The following is a 25,958-nucleotide window of genomic DNA, read 5'->3' as shown; positions in this document are numbered from 1 at the left end:
TCAGATTTATCGTCTTGATCCTCGTCTTCGGGCTCTTTGCCCGTTGACTTGTTCTTCTTGCCGTTTCCAGGAGAGCCAAAGGTGCGCTTGAGATGAAAGCAGTCGATCGCTGCGTGTTTGGAGTTGACGCACCATGGGCATTTCTTCTGCAGAAGTTTTTCAAACTGCTCCTGCGTAGTCGACTTCTTGCCCCGCGAAGGACGATCCACAGCCGCGACGAGATCGTCTGGCTTGCGTTTCCGGGAAGAACCCGGAAAGTCCCGCTGGCCTTTGTCAGCCCGGTTGTCGTTGTTGCGCTTCTGGTTGAGGTCGGTGCGTCTTGGAAACCTCTCGCGCATCTTTTCCTCTTGTTCGGACCAGTCGTGCATCATGTCGCGTAGTCCTGCAACCGTTTTCGGCCTGTTACGCCCAAAATCACGATAAATAACTGGGTCTGTTAGGCCGTTGTAGAAACAGTCGATGATGTCCTCCTCCGTGATGTTGGCGATGGTAGCCCGCACATCGAAGAAACGGCGGGTGTAAGATCGGAGAAGTTCATTACGCTCCTGCTTGCACTGGGCGAGGTCGTGCCGGGTTCCTGCTCGGGATATCGTCCCCTGGAAGTTGTCGATGAAAACCTTCTTGAGGCCCTCCCAGGAGTCGATGGAGTCGTTGGGGAGGCTTTCCAGCCAAGTCAACGGTGCAGGCTCCAAAGCTATCGGAAAATAGACGACTTTAGTAGTGTTGGAGCCACCAGCCACGTCAATGGCAGTGGAGTAACAGCGGAGCCATTGTTGAGGGGCCTGCTTACCGTCATACTTGGTGATACCAATCGGCTTGAAACCCTCCAGGTACTTATAGCTGTTGAATCTCGCAGTGAACGCAGGAAAACGATCACTGCAGTCAGCATCGTCCCGCTCGGCTACCTCGCGTTCCCGTCGCCTCGAGTCGAGGACTGACCGGGCGTCGCGCCCCTCATTGATCTTCTGGCGAAGGTCTGGTTGTTGGCGTGGGGGGTTGGGTTGCCTCGGGTTGTTTGCCGGAGGTAGCTGCCGCCTCCCTCCGGTGACCTGACTCCCACCCACACCATCATTGTTATTGCTGCGTTGGGGTCGCGGGCGATTACCTGTTGTTCGACTTGGGGCCTGGCTTCGGCTGTCTCCGACGTGTTCGTCCCTGACGAGTGATGCCGGGGCCTGCTGGTCCAGCTGGACCCACGCCCGTTGGGCGTAGCGGAGCGCTTGTCGAACATTGGGATCGTTACTTCGCTCGAGTAGTGCTGTTACCCGAGCGATGTTGGCCACAGGAGTCCTGAAGCCTCGTTCATCTGCAGCGGCGAATTCGGCGTCGAGTTCGCGCTGTGCAGAACGTATGCGCTCATTGGCCCGCCTTCTACGAACCACACGAGCTCTGTTCCTGGCACGCCGCGCGTCGCGCTCGGCGTCATTCTCGTCCACAGCTTCAGCGGTGTCTTCATCTTCTGATATCCCGTCAAGTGCGCCGATGGGGATGAGGGCATCATCGTCCCCCTCCTCCGCCATCAGAACTTGGCGGGTTGCGAGTTCTTCAGAGGGGGCTTCGACTAGTTCAGTCGAGCCCTCGGTGATGGTAGCCAAAGCTCTGCCCTCCTGAAAAGGCAAAGGCTCAAGGTGGGCTACCAAGCGGTCTTCATGTCCGAGTGGATCGGGCAGATCCATCCCCCTCCAATGAACGATTCGTCCTTCGGAGGTGGTGGTGATCATCAGCCCACAAGTGGCCAGGTGATCCTCCGCCCCCCGACATGCGGTGGCATCGGAACCCCCAGCCTGGAGCAAAGAGTCCAAGTCCTTTTCCAACGCGGAAAAAGGAACAATAGTGACAGACTCTGCCTCGGTTTCCCTGGCAGAATAAAAAAATAGCAATTCGCCGAGATTGTCGACAAAATTGTCGAGCCTCTCGGGGAGTGTTTTTAGCTTGATGGTGTCGTTGACGATGTGCCGACGGAATCCTCCTGCGCCGTTGGCGACGCAGACCCATGAGCCAAAAACAAAAGTTGTGCCCTCAGGGAGCACGGGACTGGGGAACTTGAAAATAGCCATCGAGTTCTCCAGCGATCTCTGATGCGCACCCCTACCTGGCGCGCCAGCTGTCGGGTTTTATCCGGCTGCCCACCGAGGGGTATATCCAATGTGGTAGGTTTTGGGTTAGGATGCGCCGAGATCAGGAACTCGAAGGTGCCAACAACACAAGATTTAGACAGGTTCAGGCCGCAATATGCGTAATGCCCTACGTCCTGTATGATGGTTTGTATTGCCTTGATGTTGATCTGGTGATCTTCTGTTTTGAGGGGGTCCGTGCCCGCCCTTATATATCCGGAGGGACAGGGTTACATGAATCCTAACCTGATACTAACTCAGGAATCGTATTCAAGTATAACTCGAGTAGTTTCCTTTTGTATCGACTTGTTCTACTCCGCATGCGGGTAGAATACAACATAAATAAGGTACAGGATACATCCTGTCCTTTAGCCTAATATGGACTCCTTGATGTACACAGCCCGTGGTCCCGGCTCTGACAAAAAGTATTATATTTGCATTCCTTGAGTAGTGTACTTTTTCATATAGGTTTGCATGATCTGACTGGTATACATTGTATATCAGCATTCAAGGATTTTTTGCCCCTATCTGCTGTCCTCATTCTTGAACGGAACAGAGTAAAAGAAATTAGGAGGATCAAGATAAACGAGCTGAAGAATATAATAAGAGAAATGGAGCAGAGGACCGCATGGGAGAGGGACCAGCTCTTAGCTGGACTCTCCCAGGATAATTCAGCATGAATGCATGATTGGGATGGGCTATGGCATTGCGAATCCTGTCTGCCATGTTTCTCTATCAGGACCAGCCTGTTGATCCTAATCCCCAGGACTATCCTGCGCCCCTCCAGTCCAATCCTCCATGTGCACAGCACGCTCCCATGGAAGGAGAGTGAAGGATGGCCGCAATCATTCCCATACACTTCCACCTCCTACTCCAATCCATCAGTATTACATGATATGAATTATTGGTTCATAACATGGTAAAGAGATGATGTCCCCTGTAATGGAGTAGCAGCAGCAAGTGTGATGTGGGATCCTCCTAGCTCACTCGACCTTCCATGCGTACAGAAACAGGCAGAAATCAGAGCACTCGTCAGCGTGGAAGTCAGAAGAGGTCGACGGCGGCTCGGGCTTGAAGATGAACAGGGCGTTCCTCATCCCCGTGCCGAAGAGCCAGTCGTGCGCGTCCCAGTAGACCTGCACCTTGAGCTGGTTGATGGAGATGCACTCGTTGCCCCTGAACTTCCACTGCAGGTGCCTGACGAGAACGTTAACGGAGCCGTCGATCTTGATCACCATGTCGACGTCTACGCCGCCGCCGAGGTTGCTGGTGCTGCACTCGATGCTGATGTCGTGCAGCTTGCCCTTCTCGTGGAACCTGGCCTTGGTGAGGAACCGCTTCTTGCTGAAGACGTGCTCCTTCTTGCACACCAGGACGGCGTCCTGCAGCGACGGCCGCGACCCGGTCCGCCGGAACGCCTCCTTCTTGAGGTTGCCGAGGAGGAGGACGACCTCCTCGCCCGAGACCACCGCGACGTAGTAGTCGGACAGCGGCTCGGGCTCATCGGAGTACCTCGCGCTCCTGAGGTCCCACACGACGTCGATCGCCTTGCCGTCGACCTGGAACTGCTTGGCGCCATACTTGCGCCAGAAGTGCCACGGCTGCATCTCCACCTTGCAGGCGCTGCTGCAGCTCTTGCCGCCGCCATCCGCGCCGCCGGCCTCGCCCCACTCCCTGCTGCCGCTCTTGTCCTTGCCGCCGCCCGCCGACCCTTCGATCGACACGGACAGGCCGTGGGTGAGCAGGTTCCTGCACCACGTTACCGTGACCAGGCGGTCGTGGCCGGCGATGCCCGCGCGGTAGACCAGCGTCACCGCGCTCTGCCCCGACCTGGTCGCCGCCGCGGGCGCCGGGACGTCCGGGAGCTTCTCGCCGGCCGAGAAACACGACGGGACCGAGAACAAGTCCTGCATCATGTGTCGACGCTGCTGGCCTTTTGTGGATCGGAACGCAATCCTATATTCCTATCTGATCAAAGGTACCCTGACATCGACAGGGTGACTGACGAATTGATCGAGAAGGAGGCTAGCTTGGCTATACATAGGCGACTGGAAGTGCCATGCAAAGATGTGGAGTTGGGCGAGGGGATGAGGCGACCATGAGTTCGCAAACCGAGCTGGAAAGGGGGGAGGCCAAGAAAGTGAGCTGTACGTGAAAGCGAGTGGAGGAAGAAGCCCTCGGCCTCGTGGGGTGTCTAAAACCGGAGGAACCTTCTCCGCTTGCGTGGAATAAATGCTCCATCTTTCAGGGACCAACCTTGGTTTCCCTGCAGGCCATCGTACTCGCACCAGTATTCTAATTTCTACTGCCAACCTTCACCATGACCGCCCGGCAAAGCCCAAAGCTCCATGAGCCATCAGCATTGGGGCTGGATCTCTTTTTGGGGGGGCCTTGAGGTCTCGGCAGCGGCGAGCATGGCCATGTGGGTGGCAGCATGTTAAAGATAGCAAGGCATGTGGAGAACAGGAGATGAGAGCCACAGGATTTCTTGGTTCTAGCCTTCCAGGGGAGTATAAACTGTATCGTGCCCAACGATGTGCGGGCAGCAGGGGAATGTAGGAGTAGGCAGCTGAGTTAACTTCATAACCTGGACAGTGACGAGTCTATGGATGAGATGTACGCAGCAACTACTCGCAGAATCTGGCCATTCTGTAGGGGAGGAAAGGAGGTGCCGGGTCCTTGTTTGTTGTTCAGACAAAAGAGTGGTCAATGCATCAGCAAGATGGCTTTAGGCTGCGTGCTGGTGTTTAGAATGGCAAGGCATCTTCCTCAACCTCACTACCTGCACGTACAGTTTTAAAAGGAAGAGGCTGCGGCCGGCATTCCTGCGCTCGTGGTCCGTGGATAAACCTGTAGACTTTCGTCTGTCAACGTCGTCGTCGTCACAGGCTAAGCCATGAGGCAGTATCTGATTGGTCAGTGTGGCAGCAGGAGGCAGCCCCGGATGGATCATGAGAGCCCTTGCCTCGTTGTGCAAAGGAAGGCGTCTGGGGATGCTGGTGGACGCAGTGATGACGGCGACGTGCGAGTTGAGAGCTTCAATGTGGAATTGATCAGAGCATTTGGTGGCGAGTGACGGCGGATTCAACGTCCCCCCCCCCCCCCCCCCCCCCCGGGGAATATCTCTCTCTTCCGTGTTGGACTGGACCATCCAGTGGCCAGGGCCAATGCATGTTTATTTATCCTTTCAAGGCCCGGGAGACGGAACCGGAGGAAGAAGAGGAGAAAGGTTCAGCTTTGTGGTGAAGTGAGAAAAGAATTGTTCAAGAGTTGCTGTTCAGTCAGTCAAGAGGCTGGTTGGTTGGTACGAGTGGAGTCGCCGAGTTACTGACCGAATAATCATGGACATTTTCTCCTGGGGCCTGTTTAGATCCTCTCCAAATTCCAACTTTTTATACTCTCTCTCCATCACATCAATTTTGGATACATGCATGGAGCAGTAAATGTATATAAAAAAAATAACTAATTGCACAGTTTAATTGTATATCACGAGACGAATCTTTTAAGCCTAGTTAGTCTATAATTAGATAAAATTTATCAAATACAAACGAAAGCGCTGCAGTACTCCGGTTTATAACATTTGCAATTTGGAGAGCATCTAAACAAGGCCCTGCTCTCTTTTGTATGACCGTACTGAATGAATATTCATGTACTGTCATCAATCAGTTATGTTCAGTCAGTCTGTCTGCACTTATTCTACTCAGAATGTTACTGGAAAAAGGCTCTGAAACCACGTCTTGAAAGCAATGTGTGCCTGCAAGCAGGAACTACAGCACACTGATTAGTCTCAACAATCAGCATCACATAAAGACATGGGGATGGGACGCAACGCATCGGTTTGCTGCTACTGCCACCGACTCCCCCGATCGGCCAATCACCAGTTCCCCAAGCATCCACTCTCTTGGGCGCCGGCCGCCGGTCCGCCCACTAGAGTTCGTTGGATCGAGCTCCTCGATATCTAGCCGATCTGCGCCTTTTTCTGACTACGGCGTCGCGCATTAACCGAGCAGGTCGCCAGCGCGCGGTCACGAGCCCTGTCCGAGCTCTCGGTGCCCAGGTTAGGCGGAAGCTATAGCCGGACCACCGAACCAGTGAACCACCACTCGGGGGCACATGGCCGTGTCCGCGCGCCATGAATGGCCGGTGCCGGTACAAGTGCTCGCGCGCCGGCCCGGCGCGTCGCAGTTCGCGGCAGGGAGAACCAGAAGCTCCGTTCATGTGCCGCGCAGACGCAGGCGCAGGCGCAGCCACGGTGCCATGCCGTGCCAGCTCAGCCCTGCCGGCGTCTGAAGCCTGGATGATGCCGGGTCAGGCGTGTCTACGCAGGGCGAGGCAACGCGTCGCTGGCGCCATACACGTTCGCTTCACCTCGTCGACGGCAGCCTCGCGCACGGGAGAGCATGGAGTGGGTGGCACCGGCACGCCGCGCACCGTGACCATCGCCTTCTGCCCGGTGCCCGCGACCAGCATTGAATATCGTAACCCTCTATTGTTAGCATTGAGATTAGCGTTGTCGTTTGTGATTAGCAGCTTGTGATTGCCATGTGTAGAACAAACCAGATGGAGAACAACTTTCGTCAGTAGTCGTTCAGCTGCAGTTGTACTTGGTACATTCCCCGATTCCACAACTGCCCTCTCCGATATTCAGCGTTCCACGTCGACTGGTCTGCCCGTCCAGCGTCATCGCTTCACCCCGTCGCCGGCCACCTGCCGGCGCCACCGCGGGAGCCTACACCGGGGGCTTGCCCACCCGACGGCGACGCGCGGTTAGCGCCGCCTGCCCTCGCCGCTCGTTTCGGCCAATACAGAAACCAAGGCCGGGGCTTGGTGCGCCCTCGGGCTGCCGCTGCCGCCACCGGGCCGATCGCCGCCGCGGCTCCCGTCCCGATCCACGAAGGGGGTGAATTCGGTAAGCGACGGTCGCGCTCGGTATCAATGCGGTTAAGTGGAGGACGAAATTCTCTTACGCGAATTTGGGGATCTGGCTGGGGGTCTTCGTTCTTCCATCGGAATCATCCCCTCCTGTTTCCTCCCGCAAATTGGGTGCGGTCCAATTGTAGTGCGAAATTTTAGTTCTGATGATGATGTACGATCTGTGTACCTGAGTTCGGTCCTCACTTTGGATCTTGCTTCAAGTCTGAGATTTGTCCACAGGCGCCAAATTTTTTGAATTGGGACCCTTGCATTGCTTATTCACTTTTGGTGTTCATACCGATCTTCTCGAATAGTTTGGCTATTCCAGAGAAGGAGATGGAAATGTGTGCTACGCTACTTCTGGTGATCGATTGATCGATGAACGGACAAAGCTGTTACTGTGAGTTTTGTGCTAATTAGTTGGGTTATTTACTTTTCTCCCATTCCTGATGCTACATTTATAAGATTATGGGTTCTAATTGGCTTTGTCCATCAATGATTTGGGACGCAGAGTAGTAATGTGTCGGGACGAAAAGCAGCTGCTGCACATTTTGCTACATTTGGAGTGATTTCTGCCAAAGCTGAAGCCAGCAGCTATGTATTTCTCTGACTTCAAGGAAATGCTATTTCTGCTAGCTCAATAGCTCACTGGCAAATCGGCTAGTCATGCTCAGCTGGTTTTGGGTTTTCTGCCAAAAAGGGCTTCTTTGGAGTGTTGCATTCAGTGAGGGCTTCTTGAGAATTGCTATAAGAGTATCTGTTTTTGAAAGGAGTAGAATTAAAAAAAATTAAAATATTGTTGCGAAACACATTGAGCCTGTAACTGTTGTCCATCAGTAATATGGATGCATGCTATCGTCTATATTTTTAGTCTGTCAGTAGTTTGGATATTTTGTGGTTTTTTCATCTCAAACTGTGATTTCAGAATAAGCATGTAGTTTAATGGTAATGCAGCTAGGTTTGATAAAAAGGAAACTACATTTTGCTGCAAAGCAGTTATTTTGTAGTTTTTTTAGAAGAAGTGCATAGAGTGGTTTTGTGTATATCTTTGTTGTGTTATCAGCTTCAGTACTCCTCTTCTCGATGAACTACTTTCTTAGAAGAAGCTCTGATTTATCATCTTTAATCCAACAGCTACAAGTGCTTAAGCAGTGCCAATACCATCCTGTCAACAAGTTCCTCTTGTCACAAAAGGACAACACTCGCATCATGGCAAAGGCTGGCATTTTAGGCCGTAGGTACAAATGCATATTGCCTATGAATTGCACTACTGTATGTAACAAATAATGAGTTCTCTTTTCCATGGCCATTCGGACATGTCATAATTTACTGTCAATCCTTAACAGCAGCAGTGTGCCAAGATCAAATGAGGGCTTGCGAATCATATTGTCAGCAGTTGTCGGCATTATGCTTGGGTACTTGTTTGGCATTTCCTTCCCTACAGTTAATATAACAAAGGTAAAATGGATCATTTGCTTCTCTCGTCTTATTCTGCCGCATGCTCTGTTTATAGAAAATCTTGACTGGCTACATTTTGTAGCTTCACTTCCCTTCCAGCATTATCTCCTATATTGAAGATAGAAACTCTGGCATTACAACCCAAACATTGTTGAACCATGCATGGACGTCTGCTGCTAGTCACAAGAAGAACAATTCGGTTTCTAAACCGGATGAAATTCCGAAGGTACTTTGCCAGTCTTTTACTTCTGGTAGTTGCTTTCTCATGCTAATTTGGTGAGTTATGGCATACTTTTGGTACTGTACTATGCGTACTCTGGTCAATATCTTCTTGACCTGTTGTTTTACTAGTTCTTTTTCATGCATGGTGTATAAGTTTCAAGTTCTTAGTTTCACATGAGCGCTTTTAATCTAGGAAATTCTGCCTACATCAGCCTCCAGTTATTAATACGGTTCAATTTATCGCCTTTATTGAAGTATATGATATAATGAATTGAATAGATGGTGTCTACTCAAAGATATCAACTGCTTTGTATTTTAATCCTGTTCTTCCTCTAGTTAATTCTGCAAAAAAAAATTCCTCAGATTTATGTACCAACAAACCCTAAAGGTGCTGAAAGGCTCCCACCTGGCATCGTTGTGTCTGAAACAGATCTTTATCTCCGGAGATTGTGGGGTGAGCCTAGTGAGGTTGGTCATTGTTTTTGTTTCTTCTCGGTACATTTATCTTCTTATAACTTTTTAATTAAATCTTCCTTTTGTGAACAACATCTAAAATATATGACTTATACCATCAGGATCTTACTAGCCAACCAAGATACCTTGTCACATTTACAGTTGGATACTCCCAGAAGGCAAATATTGATGCAGCGGTAAAAAAGGTATTTCGTAGAAATCTAGCACGCTTCACCTGAGTGAATAAATAAAGTTTGTAACTAATATCGCTCAATCGATTCATGCATGCTCATCACTATTCACTGTATTCAAATATAAAGGTTTTTGTTGCTTTTAAATTCATTTATTTCTTCTTTGTTAGTTTTCAGAGAACTTCACAATTATGTTGTTCCACTATGATGGTCGGACCACAGAATGGGATGAATTTGAGTGGTCAAAAAGAGCTATCCATGTCAGTGTCAGAAAGCAGACTAAATGGTAAGTTACTGTTTTACATCTTTGCAACACGCTTAGTCTTTTGTGTATTTTAATGCTGAAGTTTAAAAAATCTTGTTTCTGCAAGGTGGTATGCCAAACGGTTTTTGCATCCTGATATTGTTGCTCGTTATGACTACATATTTATCTGGGATGAGGACCTAGGCGTCAATCATTTTAATGCAGAGGCGTAAGCATCACAAGCTTGTTAACTTTTTTTTTCTGTCTTTTCTGGTATTCCCTTGAGGAAGATTGTCTCAAAACATTTTTTTTCCAGGTACATTGAGCTTGTTAGGAAGCATGGGCTGGAGATCTCTCAGCCTGGTTTGGAGCCCGACAAAGGTCTGACATGGGAAATGACTAAACGCCGAGGTTATTCGGAAGTCCACAAGTGAGCTACTGGATCTATATTGCTTGCTTTACCAATGCTTAGTAGCCACACACACACCTCTATTCGTTTCTGTAGTAACAATATTTTGATTTTTGCAGAGTAACTGAGGAGAGGCCAGGCTGGTGTACGGATCCCCATCTGCCACCTTGTGCAGCGTAGGGGGTGTAGTCATTTGTTGTTAGATAATTTCCCTCTGTCAAAACATTTGTTTCACATCTAATTTGCTACGCAGATTCGTTGAAATTATGGCAACTGTGTTCTCAAGGGATGCATGGCGCTGTGTATGGCATATGATTCAGGTGGAGTGGCAATACTCGTGTCTTAGCTTCATGTGAAATCAGTATACTTACGCAGTGTTTTCTGCAGAATGACTTGGTCCATGGATGGGGTCTCGATTTTGCTCTTAGGAAATGTGTGGAGGTATATTCTTTATCCATTATTTATTAGCTTTATTAATGTGTGAAGTAAATTATACATGAATATTATTCTGCATAGTTGTAGCCTTGTAGGATAGATTGGATTGCTGGTCGCATAGGATGAGTCTTTTAGTTTAGATGTTTTGGGGTTTAGGGGTTGGCCAGGTGTGGAGTATGGTGGTTGGGGATGGTGAGGAAAGGGTTGTGGGTTAAGTCGGGCAGTGGAGATGAGAGGATGGGCAGTAAGGTGGTTTAAGTGCATAGATAATCAGAAGCTGGGTTTCAATTTCTGGTGTGGTGGGACTCAGTTTCATGAATCTTGAGCGTGTAGAGATAGGGAATTTCGTTGCACCGTTCCTGGTCTAATGCACATATATCAAGCAGGCTTATGACATCCAGAATCAGTCATTTTTTACTGATCCAAGATTCTTTTATTTGGTCTTATGTTAAACAGCCAGCCCATGAAAAAATTGGAGTTGTTGATTCCCAGTGGATTGTTCATCAAGTTATTCCATCACTTGGTAACCAGGTACTCAGAGTTTGAGGCTTTCAGTATTACGCCATCTGTACACGGTACACAGGTACACTGATTTCTGATCCTCTAACATCTAATCAGGGCAAGGCAGAGAATGGAAAAGCGCCGTGGGAAGGGGTAAGCTATCAAACCAATCACCGATTTTTACTTATTTCTTCACTTTTCATACTGTTACTTTTGCCGCGTGAATGCATAATTGCATATTGATTTTAACTTGCTGTTCCATTTGTCACTTTGCAAAACAGGTAAGAGAACGCTGTCGACAAGAATGGGGAATGTTTCAAACAAGGTTGGCAGATGCTGAGAGAGCGTACTACTTGGAGCACGGGATCACACCCCCAAATTCGACAGGAGCTTAGCTGAGTACAGGTGCCTCAGGAGTCATGGTAAGGTTTCTGTTTTGGGAACCTGGCACCTGAATGACCGGTATTCACATCGAAGCTCAGCTCCATGGAGATGCAATTCCATGGCCAGATTTGTACAGGCAGCCTCGAATCCTCCTCTCTTTTTTTCTTTTTTCTTTTTGCTCTACTTATTCTTAGCCCTGTTCACTACTTAGTTTCAGTAGTAGTGAAACTAGCTTGTATGTAAGTAACCGATACAGCACGGATCTTGAATTCTTGATGTCCATACTAGTACTTCTTTCCCCCTTGTTGACCTGGTGCACGTTGGCAAGTTTTTTTTTTCGCTCGTTTTTAACATGCAAATTACTTGTCTTGGAACAGCACTTGTGCCATACAGCCACGCCATCAGTATCTGCCCTGAACATCTTGGTTGCATAATCAGTTTGGAAATCACCCATACACAACATGTTCATGAGTTTCATCATCATACATTATTATCTTATGGTTGCAGAAAGTACGTCTCTTATTTTTAGATAGATACTAAGTTATTTAGCTGCATCACCGGCCACACCATCCACCAAGTGCCGGCACACGTACGACATGGCAGGGGGCAACTGGATCCGGGGCGTATGCCTACGCGCCGTAGCTGAGCGGGGAGCACGTGCCGTAGCCGTAGCCGGCGCCGGCGCCGTGCTTCTCGTGCTTGTACGCCGCCCCGTAGCCGTGGACGCCGCCTTGCTTGGTGGGGCCGCGCGGGGGGAACGCCTCCTCACAGTCGCTCTCGTCAGAGTCGCTCTCGCTCTCGCAGTCGTACGCCTTGTTGTGGTGGTAGCCGCCGGCGAACCCCGTCTTGCTCGCCTTCCCGTGCGCCTCGTAGCCGTACGCGCCGCCGTGGTGGAGAGGGTACCCTCCGGCGGCTTTGCCGCCGCCCACGCCTGTCACGCGCAGATTCTGGACCCATGGCGTGATATCACTCGGAAGCATGCAGAGGAGCTGCGTGAAACTGTACCCGTACTTCACGCCGGCGCCACTGTAGTAGGCACCGCCGTACCCTCCGTCAGCCTCGCCGTACTTCTCGTGATGCTTGTAGGCGCCGCCACCGTAACCGTAGTGAGAACCGTACTTTGCCGCGTCGCACTCGCCGTACGACGACTCGTGCTTGTAGCTGTTCTTCTTCGCGGCTCCGGCGTACGCGTCCTTCTGGTAGCCGTGCTGCTGCACGGCGGCACCGATGGCGCCGCCGTACGCCGCCTGATGGTCGTAGGCGTACGTCTGCACGGCGCCCGCACCACCACCACCGTAGTGCCCCGCGTCGGTCTCCCCGCAGGCCTCCTGCTTGTAGCCTCCTTGCTTGTTAACGCCGGCGGCGCCGCCGTAGTGTGCGCCGGCGCCGTACCCTCCGGCCGCCTCGCCGTACTTCTCCTGCTTGTAGTAGGCATCCTTCTTCACGCCGGCGGCGGCCCCCTCGTACTCCTCCTCCTTGTATGAGGATTGCTTGTGCACGGCGGCGCCACCACCGTGGCAGCCGCCGTACGCCGACCCCTTGTCGTGCTCCACGAACACCTCCTCCTTCTCCTTGTAGGCGGCCTGCTTCTGCACGCCGGCGCCGCCGCAGCTGGGCTTGTCGTTGACGGTCATGTGGTTGACCTCCGTGACGACGGTGGTCACGTACTCGGTGTTCTGGCGGTGGTAGTTCACCTGCGGCTTGCTGTAGCCGTAGCCGCCGTAGCCACGCTTCACCACCGCATCCATGGCGCTGGAGCTAGGTCTCTTCTTGCTCAGGCCGCGGCTTGCTCTGTGTTGGCGTGGCTGGCTCTGCCTGGGTCCGGCCGTTTTATAGACGCCGCCGCGGCGAGAGCTAGCGGGAGCATCTGTGCCCGACCCGGCCACTTGCTGGTCTCGAAGGCAAGGTGGTTGCTGGCCGGCGGCAATGGATATGTGCTCGGTGATCCGTTGCTCGCTTTATATCCAGTCAGGCATCTTGCGATTGTTCGGCCGGTCGAACCAGATCGACGGAGCTGTGTGCCTGCGTGTAGTACTCCGGCTTGTATAATCGAGGCATCTTATAATGTGAGGAGGCATCACGCCTCTACTGCGATCATTGAGTGGAAAAGCGAGAAGATATCCTATTCGCGCGCCATATTTGATGGACTCTTTTTACAAGTTGCCTAGCAGGAATGCTTATCATCATGTCGTCCTTACAGCGTTCAAGGATTCCTTCCATGGATTGCTCAACCTTATATACGTCACGTGATGGTGCACGCACTCATTCTAGCTACGATCCTATTCCATGCTGCTATTTATATTTTGTGGCCTAATTTTTATTCCAGTGTAAGAGCATCTTGAAAGTCTTTCTAAATTTCACTCTCTAAATTATTATTTGAAGAGCCTTCTGCATAAAGATCGCTTTCTATATATTTTTCCTCTCCAACAACTTTTCTATATCTCGTGTACACTCTAGAAATTATTTTCATTATCTATCTTTGGCTAGCGGGAAATAAGGAACGGAGGATGGCTACATTTGAATAACCACTTGGAGAAGCTGTTGGAGGATATTTTCCACCAAAATCTCTATTCCTAACAACAAGATAACAATGAGGAAAGATATAGAGAGTCTCTTGGAGTTGCTCTAAGATACTAGCATAATAAGTAGCACCTAAGGTTACAATGCATGTCGATCGTTATAATATGACCATGTATGGCTTGCGGTTCTAATATTGATTGTGTCGTCGGTGGACTCTAATCATCATTGGCAACAATAAACAGCCTTGTAACCTCGCATGCGTTTTTGAATTACCCTTTTTGGTTATGAACAAATAATACAAAAAGTATGGTAAGTACCTACTTCTAATTGTATACATTTAATTTGTCATTATGAAAATAATAATCCGAGGCACCCCACTCCTGCTCCCCCTTCTTGCACTATGAAAAGCTAACCTAAATACCCGCTTCTAAATTACCCATGCATCATACCGAAGTCAAAATTAACTCAAGTGTCATGTTTTCGCCAAGACATTGATTTATGTTTTTCTCTCCCGAGCATGGAGTGGAGTCGTCTGGTAATCAAAGTTGAGAGTACCATGGATGGCCACACATACATATATAATAAAAATTGTTAATGCGAGGAAAAATCAAGATAAAAAAAACTGTACAACAGCAAAGGCTCTGATTCAATAGGGGAATACATATAGCAAGAAAGCATGGTTGATGTGCACACATTAATCACTTATAAATCCTAAATCATAGGCATTTGTGCTTTCACAAAAGGTCTAGTCCATATATTTTCTAAAAACATTTCTAGTCCGCGCAGGTGCACATGTTCAGTGGGGCTTTGGAATTAGTTATGGTATACAGACACATGCCATGATTCTTGGCACCAAATGCTTAGAGCTCAAATGGAACATCAGCAGGCAGCAGGTCCGGTCCTTCACCTGAACCTGATCACCTCCAAACAGAGCGTTTTGGGGGCAAAGAGACAACGACTTCCCTCTGCCGGGGATGCGCCGAGAGGGAGGGAGAGACGTCAGCTAAATCTATATCGCTCACCTTCGGTTCGATTCAGCACTCAGCAGACGACTTCTTGACGCGATCCGAAATTTGCAGGAGACAAGCAATCACGAGCTAGATCAAACAAGTAGGCAGCGATTTTTATACGGTGGATGCAGAGCACCGATCAACTGTGGGAGTACAATTTATTTAGTTACGATTAGCCCGGTCGTCACCAGATTATTTGAGCTGCAGAGTGTGCAGTGTAATCCCATGCATCAGCGTGGCGTCTACCGATAGGGACCCGCATCCACAGGGTGCCCGAGAGCTTGCTGACGCGCTGGCTGCTCGCTAGCCCATGAGCAGCGGTAGCCGCATTTGAGCTGGGCGCAGCCGCCGCCACCCACGACCTCCTGCTCCTCCTCGTAGCTGGTCTCCTCGTAAGTCTCGTACTCGTAGCGGCGCGCGCCGCCGCCGCCGTGCCCGTGCCCATGGTGGCGGCCGGCTCTGTACGTTGTCTTCTCCTCGTAGGTCTCCTCGTAAGTCTCGTAGCGGCGGTGGGAAGCGCCGCCGTGGTTGTTGCTGTTGTAGCCGTGGTGGCGGTGCGCCTGCTGCTGGAGGGCGTGGTTGTTGTGGCTGCCGGCGGCATGGCAGGGGTTCCCGGCGACCTTGGTGACGTGCTCGGAGTGCGTGCTATGGTAGTTCATGGCTGATTGCGGCTGGCCGTAGCCGCGGCAGGCACTCCTCCGCATGGCAGCTGGTGGGTGGTGGCAAGGTGATTTCTTTCCCTGCCCCTGCGTTACCTGTGTCTTCGCACCTGGATCGCTATGGATCGATCGGCTATTCGGCTTGGGGTTGTCTTTTATAGGTGCTTAGGGCACTAGCAGTGTTTAGCTGCACGCATTTCTCACTGGGGATAGGAGTAGGTAGGACAGACAGACAGACGATGCTCCGACCCGATCCATGGCTTTATTCTTCCAAGCCCAGTAGTGAGTAGCCCACTCAGGTGAGTCAGGACCTTCGCAGGCATTTTTTTTTTAGACGAACTACGGCGGACCTACTGGACCGGCCTGAACCATATATTAACTCGAGCAGCAAAGTTACAAGGCAGGAAATAGAAGAGCTAGCCGCTCAAAAGGAGCAAGGGAGAGGAGAGAACCAACTAGCTTACAGAGCTAAGTTACATATTACTTGATAGGAAAAGACGCCATTCTTCTAAAACAAATTTCTCCACAGGAGAGGCAACCCGGCATTGCCACAACTGAAGATCCGAGATGCAACGACGAAGGACACCAGCATTCGATTCAAGCACGGAATTAAAAATCTTGGCATATTAAAAATCGCAGGCCTCTAGTTGTGGGCCAAAAATGGTAAAGAAGGAAGGATCCTGTTCGCGTGCCATATTTGATGGTTGTGATTGCTTATTTTTGCCTCTTGCTAGCTAGTAACAGAAACACGCAACACTTGCATTACAATCGGACCACTGATGATTTCGATCTTATATAGCATGCGTGGCTTAGAGGGTGTTTAGATCAAGTGCTAACGTTTAAAAGTGCTAAACTTTAGCGCTAGCTTATCTAAATAGGAGTGCTAATGGGATAGGTTAAATTTTAACCAAAACTAAAAACTTTAGTACGAGACATGAATACTAATAGGTACTAAAGTTTATCACTTAACTTTAATCCATCCAAATAGACCCTCAGTGTAACCGTGCCAGGTCGCCATAGAGATACAGTGCCTTCACGAAAGACTAGGCGCTCCCTCTGCCGGAAGGTATCGATCGAGAGGGAGGGAGAGACGTCAGCCAAATCTCTATCGCTCACCTTCGTCCGATTCGGCCTTGCAAGAGATCGACTTCTTTGACGCGATTCCAAATTTGCAGGAGACAAACAAACACGAGCCAAATCAAACAAGCAGGCACAATATGTTTTACGGCGGATGCAGAGCACAGATGAACTGTGGGAGTACAATTTATTTGGGTAGGATTAGCCCGGTCGGATTAATTATTTAATTTGAGCTGCAGTGCAGTCTGCAGTGTACCCCATGCATGCATCATCGTGGTCTCTGCCAACATGGACTCGCCGCGTCCACAGGGTAGCTGGCGGCTGGCGCAATGGCTGCTCGCTCATGCGCAGCGGTAGCCGCGCTTGAGCTGGGCGCCGCCGCCGCCGCCCACGACCTCCTGCTCCTCCTCGTAGCAGGTCTCCTCGTAAGTCTCGTACTCGTAGCGGCGCGCGCCGCCGCCGTCGTGCCCGTGCCCGTGGTGGCGGCCGGCGCTGTACGTCGTCTTCTCCTCGCAGGTCTCCTCGTAGGTCTCCTCGTAAGTCTCGTAGCGGTGGGAGCCGCCGCCGCCGTGGTTGTTGTTGTTGTTGTACCCGTGGTGGCGGTGCGCCTGCTGCTGCTGCTGCTGCTGGAGGGCGTGGTTGTTGTGGCCGCCGGCGGTGTGGCAGGGGTTCCCGGCGACCTTGGTGACGTGCTCGGAGTGCGCGCGGTGGTAGTTCATGGCGGGTGGCGCCTGGTCGTTGCCGCCGGCGAGGCAGGCGCTCCTCCTCCGCGTGCCCCTCAACATCATATACAGCGCCTGGTTGCTGCTTCCCCCCTGCGTCACCTACTTACCTGTGCCTTCGCACTTGGATCGTTGTGGCTCTTGGCGCTGCATGGATCGATCGGCTTGGGGTCGCGTTTTATAGGTGCGCCAGTGCTTAGCTCTGCATGCGTTTTCACTGTGGATTGCAGCAGCATTTGTTCCGGGCTGGTAGTGGTAGGGTAGGACGAACAGAAAGTGCTCCACGATCCGACCCCCTTCTTTTGAACAAAACACCACTCCGACCTGATCCATGGCTTTATTCTTCTTCAAGCCCACTCAGGGGAGCCGCCAGGCCAGCGCAGGCATCAAGTTCGTCGTGGGCATGGGCATGGCGGCATACACTCCCAAGATGATAAAAAGCAAAGGTCCGGCTCAACCTGTAAATGGTAAAGCAGCAAATAAGATTATATTCGCGTCCCATAATTGATGGCTTGTTTTTGCCTTCTTGCTAGCTAGTAGAAAAAATACGCAGCACTTGCATTACGATGCGGATCACTGATGATTTCGATCGTATATTGCTTGCGTGGCTCATTAGTGCGTCAGTCAGAGTAGCAATACACAGTGCCTTCACAAAAAGTGTAGGAATTGCCCAACTAATGCGACCGTCAACTCGCAAATGGAATCCAAGAGATCAAGATAGCATAGTGTAGCTAGGAGGTCGCTGACACGGAGAAAAGAAGGAACTGAACTCAAACATTGGAGAGGCCAAAAATGCAGTCCCAACAAAGAGATATTTCAGAGCCTGAAAGTTCAGTGAGCTCTGTTCACTTTCTGAGAGCACAGAGCTAACCAAGAGCAGATGGTACGGCCAGTGTGCTCTGTCGCAAAATCAGTCGTTCTCAATTGTAAAAGTGAGGAATGGGAGATATGGGCATTGGGCAAGTAGTTTCTTCGGAGAAACAGCAGGATGAATGGAATTATGAACTGCAGAGATCTGAAGAAACTGGACATCGACTGCACATCCGTCAGACTGAAGATGCAGCAGTTCACTTCTTCTCTCTTGTAAACTGAAGATGAAGCATCTTGGCAGCAGCAAGAAGACAATGGAGGACAACAATTGAAATGAACCGGATTCCCAAATCGAGAAATCCGACTCCCTGTATCATTGTGATAGTCCCTGGATCAAGCGCTATCACATACAGGACTCATGTCAGTCATAATATCACAGTCATACTTCGCATAGGGTCAAACACGGGTTTAATTATTACATAAATCCAAATGATCTGTAGTACGGAATTTATTACAAGCCTCTCGGCTAAGGCGAACATGCAGAAAGCGCAAAGCGGTAGCTAGGTCTTCGACCGTCCTTCATCTTCGGGAACCTTCTCCACAGGCGACTTGAGCGTAGCACGGGCTTCAGTCGTACCAACCGTCGTCGTTGGGGTCGAACTCCGGATCGGATCCTGCATCGTACCAGACTATCCCCAAGGAATGGGATAGGTTCACGCCACCATCTGAATGCAAGCTTTATCGTGGTCTATACTATGGAAATAACAAAGCTCAAGAGGTAAAGCTGAGGTTTTCCTATGCATGCAATATATACATATAAGTATACACATCTCCTCCCATTCCCGACTCGGGCCCTTCCGGCATCCCGGACTCCCGGTCAACGCACACCTTCCAAACCACCAAGTCGATGCGAGAACTCCCTTTCCTCGCATCTCAGCTGCCCCCTGGCAGGAAGTTATACTAGAGGGAGGTAGAAGTCACGAGTAACACTAACTAATAAGAGCAACAGAAGAGTAGGGATGTCCATGACTGAGGACGCGGCTATACGTATAGTTTTTACCCTGCAGGGGTTGTACACCTGGACACACTCGAATCGACACTAGCCGGAGATCAGACGACTAATATACGAAACACCGGTCTACTGAAACGGAACTAGGAGCCACGGCACCATCCGGCTTTCCCGTGTCTTGGGCGCATCCTCCCACGGGAGGTCGCCCCGGGACTGTGAAGCCTCCCATGCGTCTCGGGGAACGTAAGGTTAGCACCTCCTTCCCCTGCACTGATACTTGATCCTCCCACCGGCTTGGTACCGCGCTTGCTAACCCCGGACCGGGCCCACCCTCATAATGGGTAAGTGGTGTGCACGCTTAACAGATTCCCATAAGTCATAGTTACTCTCACCCGGTCCTTAATTGCCGAAGCGGGCATCTTCGTCAAAAGCGTCTCCACCACGGTGGTCTGCGACTGCACCCTTAACGGGTGCCCCCAACACCTCAACCTCGTAACCAAAATTGTACCCGCCACAGGTATTCCGTAGGATGTGCCAAGATACACACCCCAAGCCCTCGATCCATGATCGAGTTAGGTTGCCCACTCCCGGTTAAAACCCTAATCACCAACACCTGAAGAGTACCACTTCACACACGCCAAGACTGTCCATCCATTCCCACACATACACATTCAAGGATTTGCAAGGCATTTCATATAATAAACAAGTGAGATAGGATGACAAGAAGTAAGGTCCATAAATTAGGCCATGCAGGTTCATCTCGGTAAAGTTACACACATAGCGATAGCATTTCTACTCAAGCAATGCCTAATAGGTATTCAAATCATAGATGGGTGTGAACCTGGCATCTCTTCGAAGTCCTCCTGGGCTTTCGGATAGTCCTGGCCGTCGGTCAACTCCTCGTGGTCGGGTCCTATTCGTAAATACGAGTAAGAGTAGGGACCAAAGTGCAAAAATGCACAAAACTCTACAAATAAGATCCAAATCACCACAAAACCTACTCTAACGGGTGGTTTATGATTTTAGAAGAATTATGGAATTGGTTTCATAATTTTTGGAGGTCCAGTCGATTTATTATGAATTTTCTAAGAGAAAACCTATTTCTGAAATTAATAAAAGAATTTCGGAAAAGAAAATCATTAAACAGTGACACGTGGCAGCACCAGGGCGTGCCACGTGGCATGCTGTCAGAATAACGTCATCAGGGGGGTCCGGGTCTGCTGACGTCAGCAGTGGGCCCTGTTGACGTCGGTCAACGGTCAAGGGGATCCACGGTCAACGGGTCCCACCGGTCAGCCTCACCCCGAGGCTGACAGGTGGGCCCCTCGGGTCAGGCTGGGAAAAGAAAAGGAAAAAGGGCTCGGACTAGTTCTGGGCCCAAGGGAGCTGGGCCGGCCCGTTCGGCCCAACAGGCTCGGCTTGGCTCGCGGGGTCAGCTCGGCCTGCGGCTCAGCAGGCCGGCTCGGTTCCTCGGGCTAACTGGCTCATCTTGGGCCTTGTTGCGCTTCTCGGGCCGCGGCGGGCTGATGGCCTCCTCCCTTCGCCTCCTCCTCCTCGCTGGCCGGTTTGCTTCTGCTCCTTCCCCTCCTCGCTGACAGGTTGGTCCCACGTGTCGGCCTCGGTGGGATTTGGTGCGGCATCGTCTGGATCCAGTGCAGCGGGCAAGGGTGTCTGCGTGCGTGTGCAGAAGCCGCGGGTGTGTGTGTGGCGCCCGAAGGGTGCTCGGGGAAAGGCCTCAATGGCCTAGCCGCGACGCGAACGCGACGTCCCGGCGGTGGCGCGTGGTCACCACGCACGGCAAGGCCGTGGCGGGGTCGTGGCGTGGCGACGGCGGCGAGGCAAGGGTGGCCAAAGGCAGGCACGGCCGTGTCGGTCTGTGCGGGGGCGTGCGTGCGCGCGGTACGGTGAAGGTGAGGCTAGCGGCGGCGCGGCGAGGCAAGGGCAGGGCTCGGCCTCGCGGCGCGGGTGCGCACGCACGCGCGCGGGGCCTGGCTTCCCAGGGCCGCGGCGTGGCCGTGCCGTGCGCGGGGCACCGGAATCCCGGGCCCGCGGCACGACGCGGCGGCTGCGGCTCGTTAGGCGGCGCGACGGGCTCCTGCACAAGACAAGGGTAGGGCACTAGGGGTCTACTACGGATGGTTCATCGGCATCGCCGGCAGCAGTGGGGGAAAGGAAGGGTGAGGTAGCGGCGGCGCTCACCGAGGGCTCGCTGGCGAGGTCCTTGGCGCAGTGACGGGTCGGCGTAGGCGGACCGAGGTTGTGAAGGACGGGCGGCTGCGTCGGGGTCATCGTTCGGGCGCAGGCGTGGCGGAGCTCCGGCGGCGACGGCCTTCTCCTCCTCGCGCAGCTCGTCGTCCTCCACCTCCTTGCACTGCTCCTCCTCCTTCTCTCCCTCTCTCTGGTGCGGCGACGGCGGGAAGGGAAAAGGGGCGCGGGTGGCTAGGGCTTCAGGCGGCGGCCGTGGGGTTCTTATGGGACGGCCCTAGGGTTCGGGAGCGGCTGCGGCCGGGGTTTTTTAGCGTCCGGGCCAGGACGCGTGGCGGCATCGCGGCGTCGGAGGGAGCGCGGCTAGGGTTCGCAGCGCGGCAGTTTCGCTCCCTCGTCGCGGAGCGGGGACAAGCGGGGCGCGGTGCTGGCTGGTGATGCGAGCGAGCGGGGCCGCGGCGGGGGAGAAAAGGGAAAAAGGCGCGGGTGGAGGGGAAAGCAAGGGCGCGGCGGTTGGGCTCCCTGTCGCGGAGCGGGGCGAGCGGCGACGCGAGGCGGAGCGGAGCGGAGCTGCGGGGGCGGAGCGGAGCTGCGGGGGTGAAGCGGAGCATTGCGGGCGGATCAGAGCGCTGCGGGGCGGAGCAGAAGCTTCGGGTCGTGACGGGAGAAGGGGGAAGAGGAAGGCTGACGGGTGGGACCCGCTCGTCAGTCACCCCGGGGGAAGGTGAAGCGTCGCGCGGGCGGCGACGGTGTGCTGGGCCAGCGGTGGTCTGTGGGCCGTGTGGGCCGTGCACGCGGGTTGTGCTGCGCGGGGGAAGGAAGAAAGAGGAGAGCTGGGCCGTGCTCGCGGGCTGGCTGTGCTGGCTTGGGCTGGTGGCCCATGAGGGGTTTTAGAGGGTAGGTTTTTGGATTTGACTTTGATTGGCCTAATCAAATTCAAATCCCACACAATTAAAGCAGCAATATGGAGATTTCAATCAAGTAAAATCCAACAACAATTTCAAATCAAGGAAGATTGCAATTAAATCCGAAAGGACTTCAATTAATCACACTAACATTTAATGGTCCTCAGTTTCAAGTTAAATTTACTAGGATCTTGAGGTAGCGAGAACTTAATCTTATATTTAGGTTCTAACTAAGGCACAACACAAAAAGTTTTTGAAATTCACGATTTTGCACTAATTTAACATTCCGGAAAATCTGGGATGTTACAACAATAAACTTGATCCTTAATTCCTTACTGCTGATGTTGGAGCTCTTGTTTCACCTCAGAATCTAGCAGTGGTAAGGTAACAGCTGGGTGTTGCTGTTTCTTGAAAAAACTGAGGTAAAGACTAGAGAGTGAAAGCTCAAAAGAGAGGCGGATGAGACCATTTTACAGAGTCTGACAGTACTGAATCATGCGTATGCCGCTTCAGCAGTTGAGCAGTCTCTTGTACTCTGCATGCTTGGCCGCTCGCAATGCATGCCTGCAGCAGCAGGTCCGGTCCTTCACCTCCGACTGACGGACGGCGAGCCAGGGCTGCGCGGGCCCGTGTGCCTGCCTCGCTAGATGCAAGAGGTAGCAGGTTGCAGGCAACAACGCATCCAAGCGGAAGAGGAGGGAACAAAGGTCCGGCGGACAGCGGCGGAGGCCCGGCAAGCCGCGGCGTGAAGCACAGGCGGCGTTTCTCGCGGCCACAGGGGGTGGACGGTATTTCAAATACCGTCCACCCACTAGGTACATGCGAAACGTCTGATCGAGCTTGAACGGCCTAGATTAGACCCGTGGCGAGAGCCGTCTTCCTCGGACGTCGGAGGCCACACAGGGGCCCGCCGAGACTGAAGAAGAGGATGGTTCACTTGTCCGGCTTCGGGCGGCGCCGGCGGCGGCGGTGGAGCGACCTGCACGTGCTCGGGGAAATGCCTCGCTCCCGCTTGGCCTCCGACTGGGGCGCGCGGGTCTGGTTCAGACGCGGCCCATAGGCCAGCTGAAGCATAGCGTCAGAGGCCTCGTCCATGCCGGCAGTGATGGGTGATCCTAAAACCGATCGGCTTGTGAGCTGAATCACATGCACCGTGCGTCCTGGCACCCCCTGGGTGCTCGGCAAGTAAATTGTGCTCCCTGTTTGATGCGGTGGGTGCAGATCACGAAGTTGGTCGATACACAAAATACACAAACGCCAGAGCTGCTCGTGCGACTTGGTGGCGGTGCTTGGGCTTGGCGCAGCCGCCGACGCCGCCCACCCTTGGCGACCTCATTCTCGCGCAGCCATGCCAGGAGCCAGGAGGCCAGCAGCCGGTCCGGCCCTTCACATACGACTGAACGGCGAGCTTGGCCCGCGGCGTGAAGCAGAGCTACCCGGTGTTGCTGGCGACCACAGGGGCGGACGTTGTTTCAGATACCGTCCGGGTGGACGCTATTGAAATACAGTCCACCAAAGGGTGCCTAATTACCGTCGGATCAGACTTTTACGGCCCGGATTAGGTGCATCGCGGGAGACGTCTTCCTCCTCGGGCCAGCGGCGGCGGCGCGAGCGCCGGACGGCACATGTTTGTGTAAATTCATCCCTCCGATCACCCTACGGCGGTGGCGCGGGGCCTCTGTGTGCGCCTCTGCGCTAGCCGTAAGCTAGCAGGAGCTTTAGCAAACCAGAGGTCTCGTCCATGGCGGCGAATTTTAGTACTCTGGTAGCACGGTACCAGGCGGCAATCCTTGATATGGCGGCATGAGCACAGCGGCTGCTAATTTGGTGGAAATCGTACATTCTTCCCCCACTGCGGCGCCGCGGCGCTCGTTTCGCATAATCCCCGTTCGAAGAACATGGCCGCCGCAGCGCCGTGTGCAGCGCAGACAGCCACATCGCATGCTTGCTCGCGCCGGGTGCGATTCGTGTCTCGTCGTGCCGTGCGTGCCGAGTGGTTTGGTGGCCGGCTTTTAACCCGCTGCGCCGTTGGCCAAATTGGCGCGCGATGGTGCCACCGAGCTCCATCGCCACCGTAATTTCGTGGGCGCGGCTGCGCCCGACCTCCCGTGCACCGGCTTGCCGGTGTATGAGCGCTGGAACGTCATCTCATCTTATGCGCATACCTTGTTTACATGAACTGGATGCTATACAAGCTTTGGGCGCGCGCCATGGTTGCCATGCTCAGCAGCCGGTCCGGCCCTTCAACTGCGACGACAGAAGCACAGAATGGCGAGCCACGACTGGGAGATCGCGGGAGCGTCACCAGATGCAAGATGGCGCCGGAAGCGACGAATCCAGGAGGAAGAAGATGGAAGGGATGGCCAGACATTCAACGGTGGCGCCCCGGCGAGCCGTGGCGTGAAGCCGAGGCGGCGTTCCATGCGACCCAGGCGGCGGACGTTATTTCAGATACCGACCGGGTGGACGGTATTTCAAATACCGTCCACCCTTTGGGTGCCTACAAGCCGTCCGATCGAGCCTGTGTGGTCCAGATTAGACCCAAGGCGGGAAGGCGCTTTCCTCGTCAGGCCAAGATGCCAGAAGCGGCCATGGCGGCACGCCGAGAGCCCGAGACTGAAGAAGCGGAGAATGGCTGGATCGCTCGGCCGGCTCCGAGCACCAGTGGCGGCGGCGCGACCTTCACGTGTTCTTGGAAATGCCTCAACCCCGCTCGGCCTCCGGTGGGGGGCGCGGGGTTGGTTCCAAATTTCAACGCGACCTATGTGGCTCTGTGCGCGCCCGGCCAGCTGAACCATAGCGTCAGGGATCACATCCATGGCCGACTGTTTTGAGCTCATTTTTGTTCTTCTTAACCGCGGCCCGCGGCGATCATAAGACCGACCGGCTCCTAAATCGCTTTGCGCCATTCGCTGATCGGCCAGTCATCAGCAGCGTGCGCCGCGCGCTCTCTAGCGCACAGCCCAACTGCGAACGAACACGGCCTGCCGTCCACCCGTCTCTATATGTCGCGCCGTCGGTTTGCAGAGGGTCCTTTAGCCAGGTAGGAAATCATCAAACAGAGACAGGATATGTAGCGTACAAATTCTGCCATCGTAACTACTTTGGTCAGAGTTTCATTTCTTCTTCGTTCTCATGGTTCGTGTCTGTTCTTGTAAACTGAAGATGAAGCAAGTTGGCAGCAGTATACACTTGAGGACAAGAACACATTTGATCCGTGTTGCTGGCGTAGAGCTCTTATTTCATCCCAGCACCTGAAAGTGGCGACTCATTTGAGTATTGCTGCTGTTTCCAGGAGAAAGCTAAAGATACAGAAAGTGGAAAATGATAGATAAAAGAGACGATTAGGAATTCACAGTCTGTCAGTACTGAATTGTTAAGATATCATGCAGAATATCTGTGATTTTCAATACGCATAAATTAAAGCTTGTGCAAACAGGAAAAACTGCTGCTCCTGACACTCATTGGTAGAACCACGGATCGGAGCTGCTTCCCTGGCACTGACCGGGGCAAATATTGGGCATGGAGGAGGACCCGAAATGATTCCCTCGCATGCTGAAGAGGAAGAACGGATTGGTCGCTCTCTAGCCGGATATCTCGAGTATGATTTTCCAACTTTATTTTTTGAAAGGAAGGTTTTTCCAACTTTTACCATGGTTATGCTTCGTGAGCGATCGCTGCAAGCTCTACAAGCTTAGGGTCGCGCCATGTCTGCC

The 25,958-nt window shown here is 52.7% G+C and overlaps 3 protein-coding genes across 12 annotated transcripts; 1 reads left to right on the top strand and 2 right to left on the bottom strand.

The window, feature by feature from the left end:
- Nucleotides 1-2,690: 2,690 nt before the first annotated feature.
- Nucleotides 2,691-13,241, bottom strand: LOC112892187 (glycine-rich cell wall structural protein 1.8-like). Its single transcript, XM_025959304.1, has 2 exons — nucleotides 12,004-13,241; nucleotides 2,691-3,383 (listed from the first exon to the last, which is right to left on the bottom strand). The coding sequence occupies exons 1-2, from the start codon at nucleotides 13,071-13,073 to the stop codon at nucleotides 3,098-3,100; spliced, it is 1,356 nt and encodes a 451-aa protein (XP_025815089.1). The 5' UTR covers nucleotides 13,074-13,241; the 3' UTR covers nucleotides 2,691-3,097.
- Nucleotides 6,749-11,623, top strand: LOC112892188. Of its 10 annotated transcripts, XM_025959314.1 has the most exons (17): nucleotides 6,928-7,023; nucleotides 7,343-7,428; nucleotides 7,545-7,626; nucleotides 8,163-8,266; nucleotides 8,375-8,486; nucleotides 8,569-8,712; nucleotides 9,072-9,176; nucleotides 9,284-9,367; nucleotides 9,523-9,638; nucleotides 9,724-9,825; nucleotides 9,913-10,026; nucleotides 10,125-10,181; nucleotides 10,259-10,325; nucleotides 10,393-10,446; nucleotides 10,897-10,971; nucleotides 11,059-11,094; nucleotides 11,223-11,605. In XM_025959314.1, the coding sequence occupies exons 4-17, from the start codon at nucleotides 8,238-8,240 to the stop codon at nucleotides 11,334-11,336; spliced, it is 1,209 nt and encodes a 402-aa protein (XP_025815099.1). In that variant the 5' UTR covers nucleotides 6,928-7,023; nucleotides 7,343-7,428; nucleotides 7,545-7,626; nucleotides 8,163-8,237; the 3' UTR covers nucleotides 11,337-11,605. The 10 variants fall into 10 exon arrangements, with proteins under 10 accessions (XP_025815097.1, XP_025815098.1, XP_025815093.1 ...); XM_025959312.1 differs by having other exon boundaries at nucleotides 6,749-7,428; nucleotides 7,540-7,626; nucleotides 8,378-8,486; nucleotides 11,223-11,623; XM_025959307.1 differs by having other exon boundaries at nucleotides 6,750-7,023; nucleotides 7,545-8,266.
- Nucleotides 13,242-16,710: 3,469 nt separating the features above from the next.
- On the bottom strand, nucleotides 16,711-17,482 carry LOC112894552. Its single transcript, XM_025962299.1, has one exon. The coding sequence runs from the start codon at nucleotides 17,377-17,379 to the stop codon at nucleotides 16,933-16,935; it is 447 nt and encodes a 148-aa protein (XP_025818084.1). The 5' UTR covers nucleotides 17,380-17,482; the 3' UTR covers nucleotides 16,711-16,932.
- Between the last annotated feature and the right edge of the window lie 8,476 nt (nucleotides 17,483-25,958).

Source organism: Panicum hallii, chromosome 5 (genome assembly GCF_002211085.1).
Source record: "Panicum hallii strain FIL2 chromosome 5, PHallii_v3.1, whole genome shotgun sequence".
Classification (NCBI taxonomy): Eukaryota; Viridiplantae; Streptophyta; class Magnoliopsida; order Poales; family Poaceae; genus Panicum; species Panicum hallii.
Note: the sequence above shows the minus strand (reverse complement) of the source record. Positions and strands in the feature narration are given on the sequence as shown.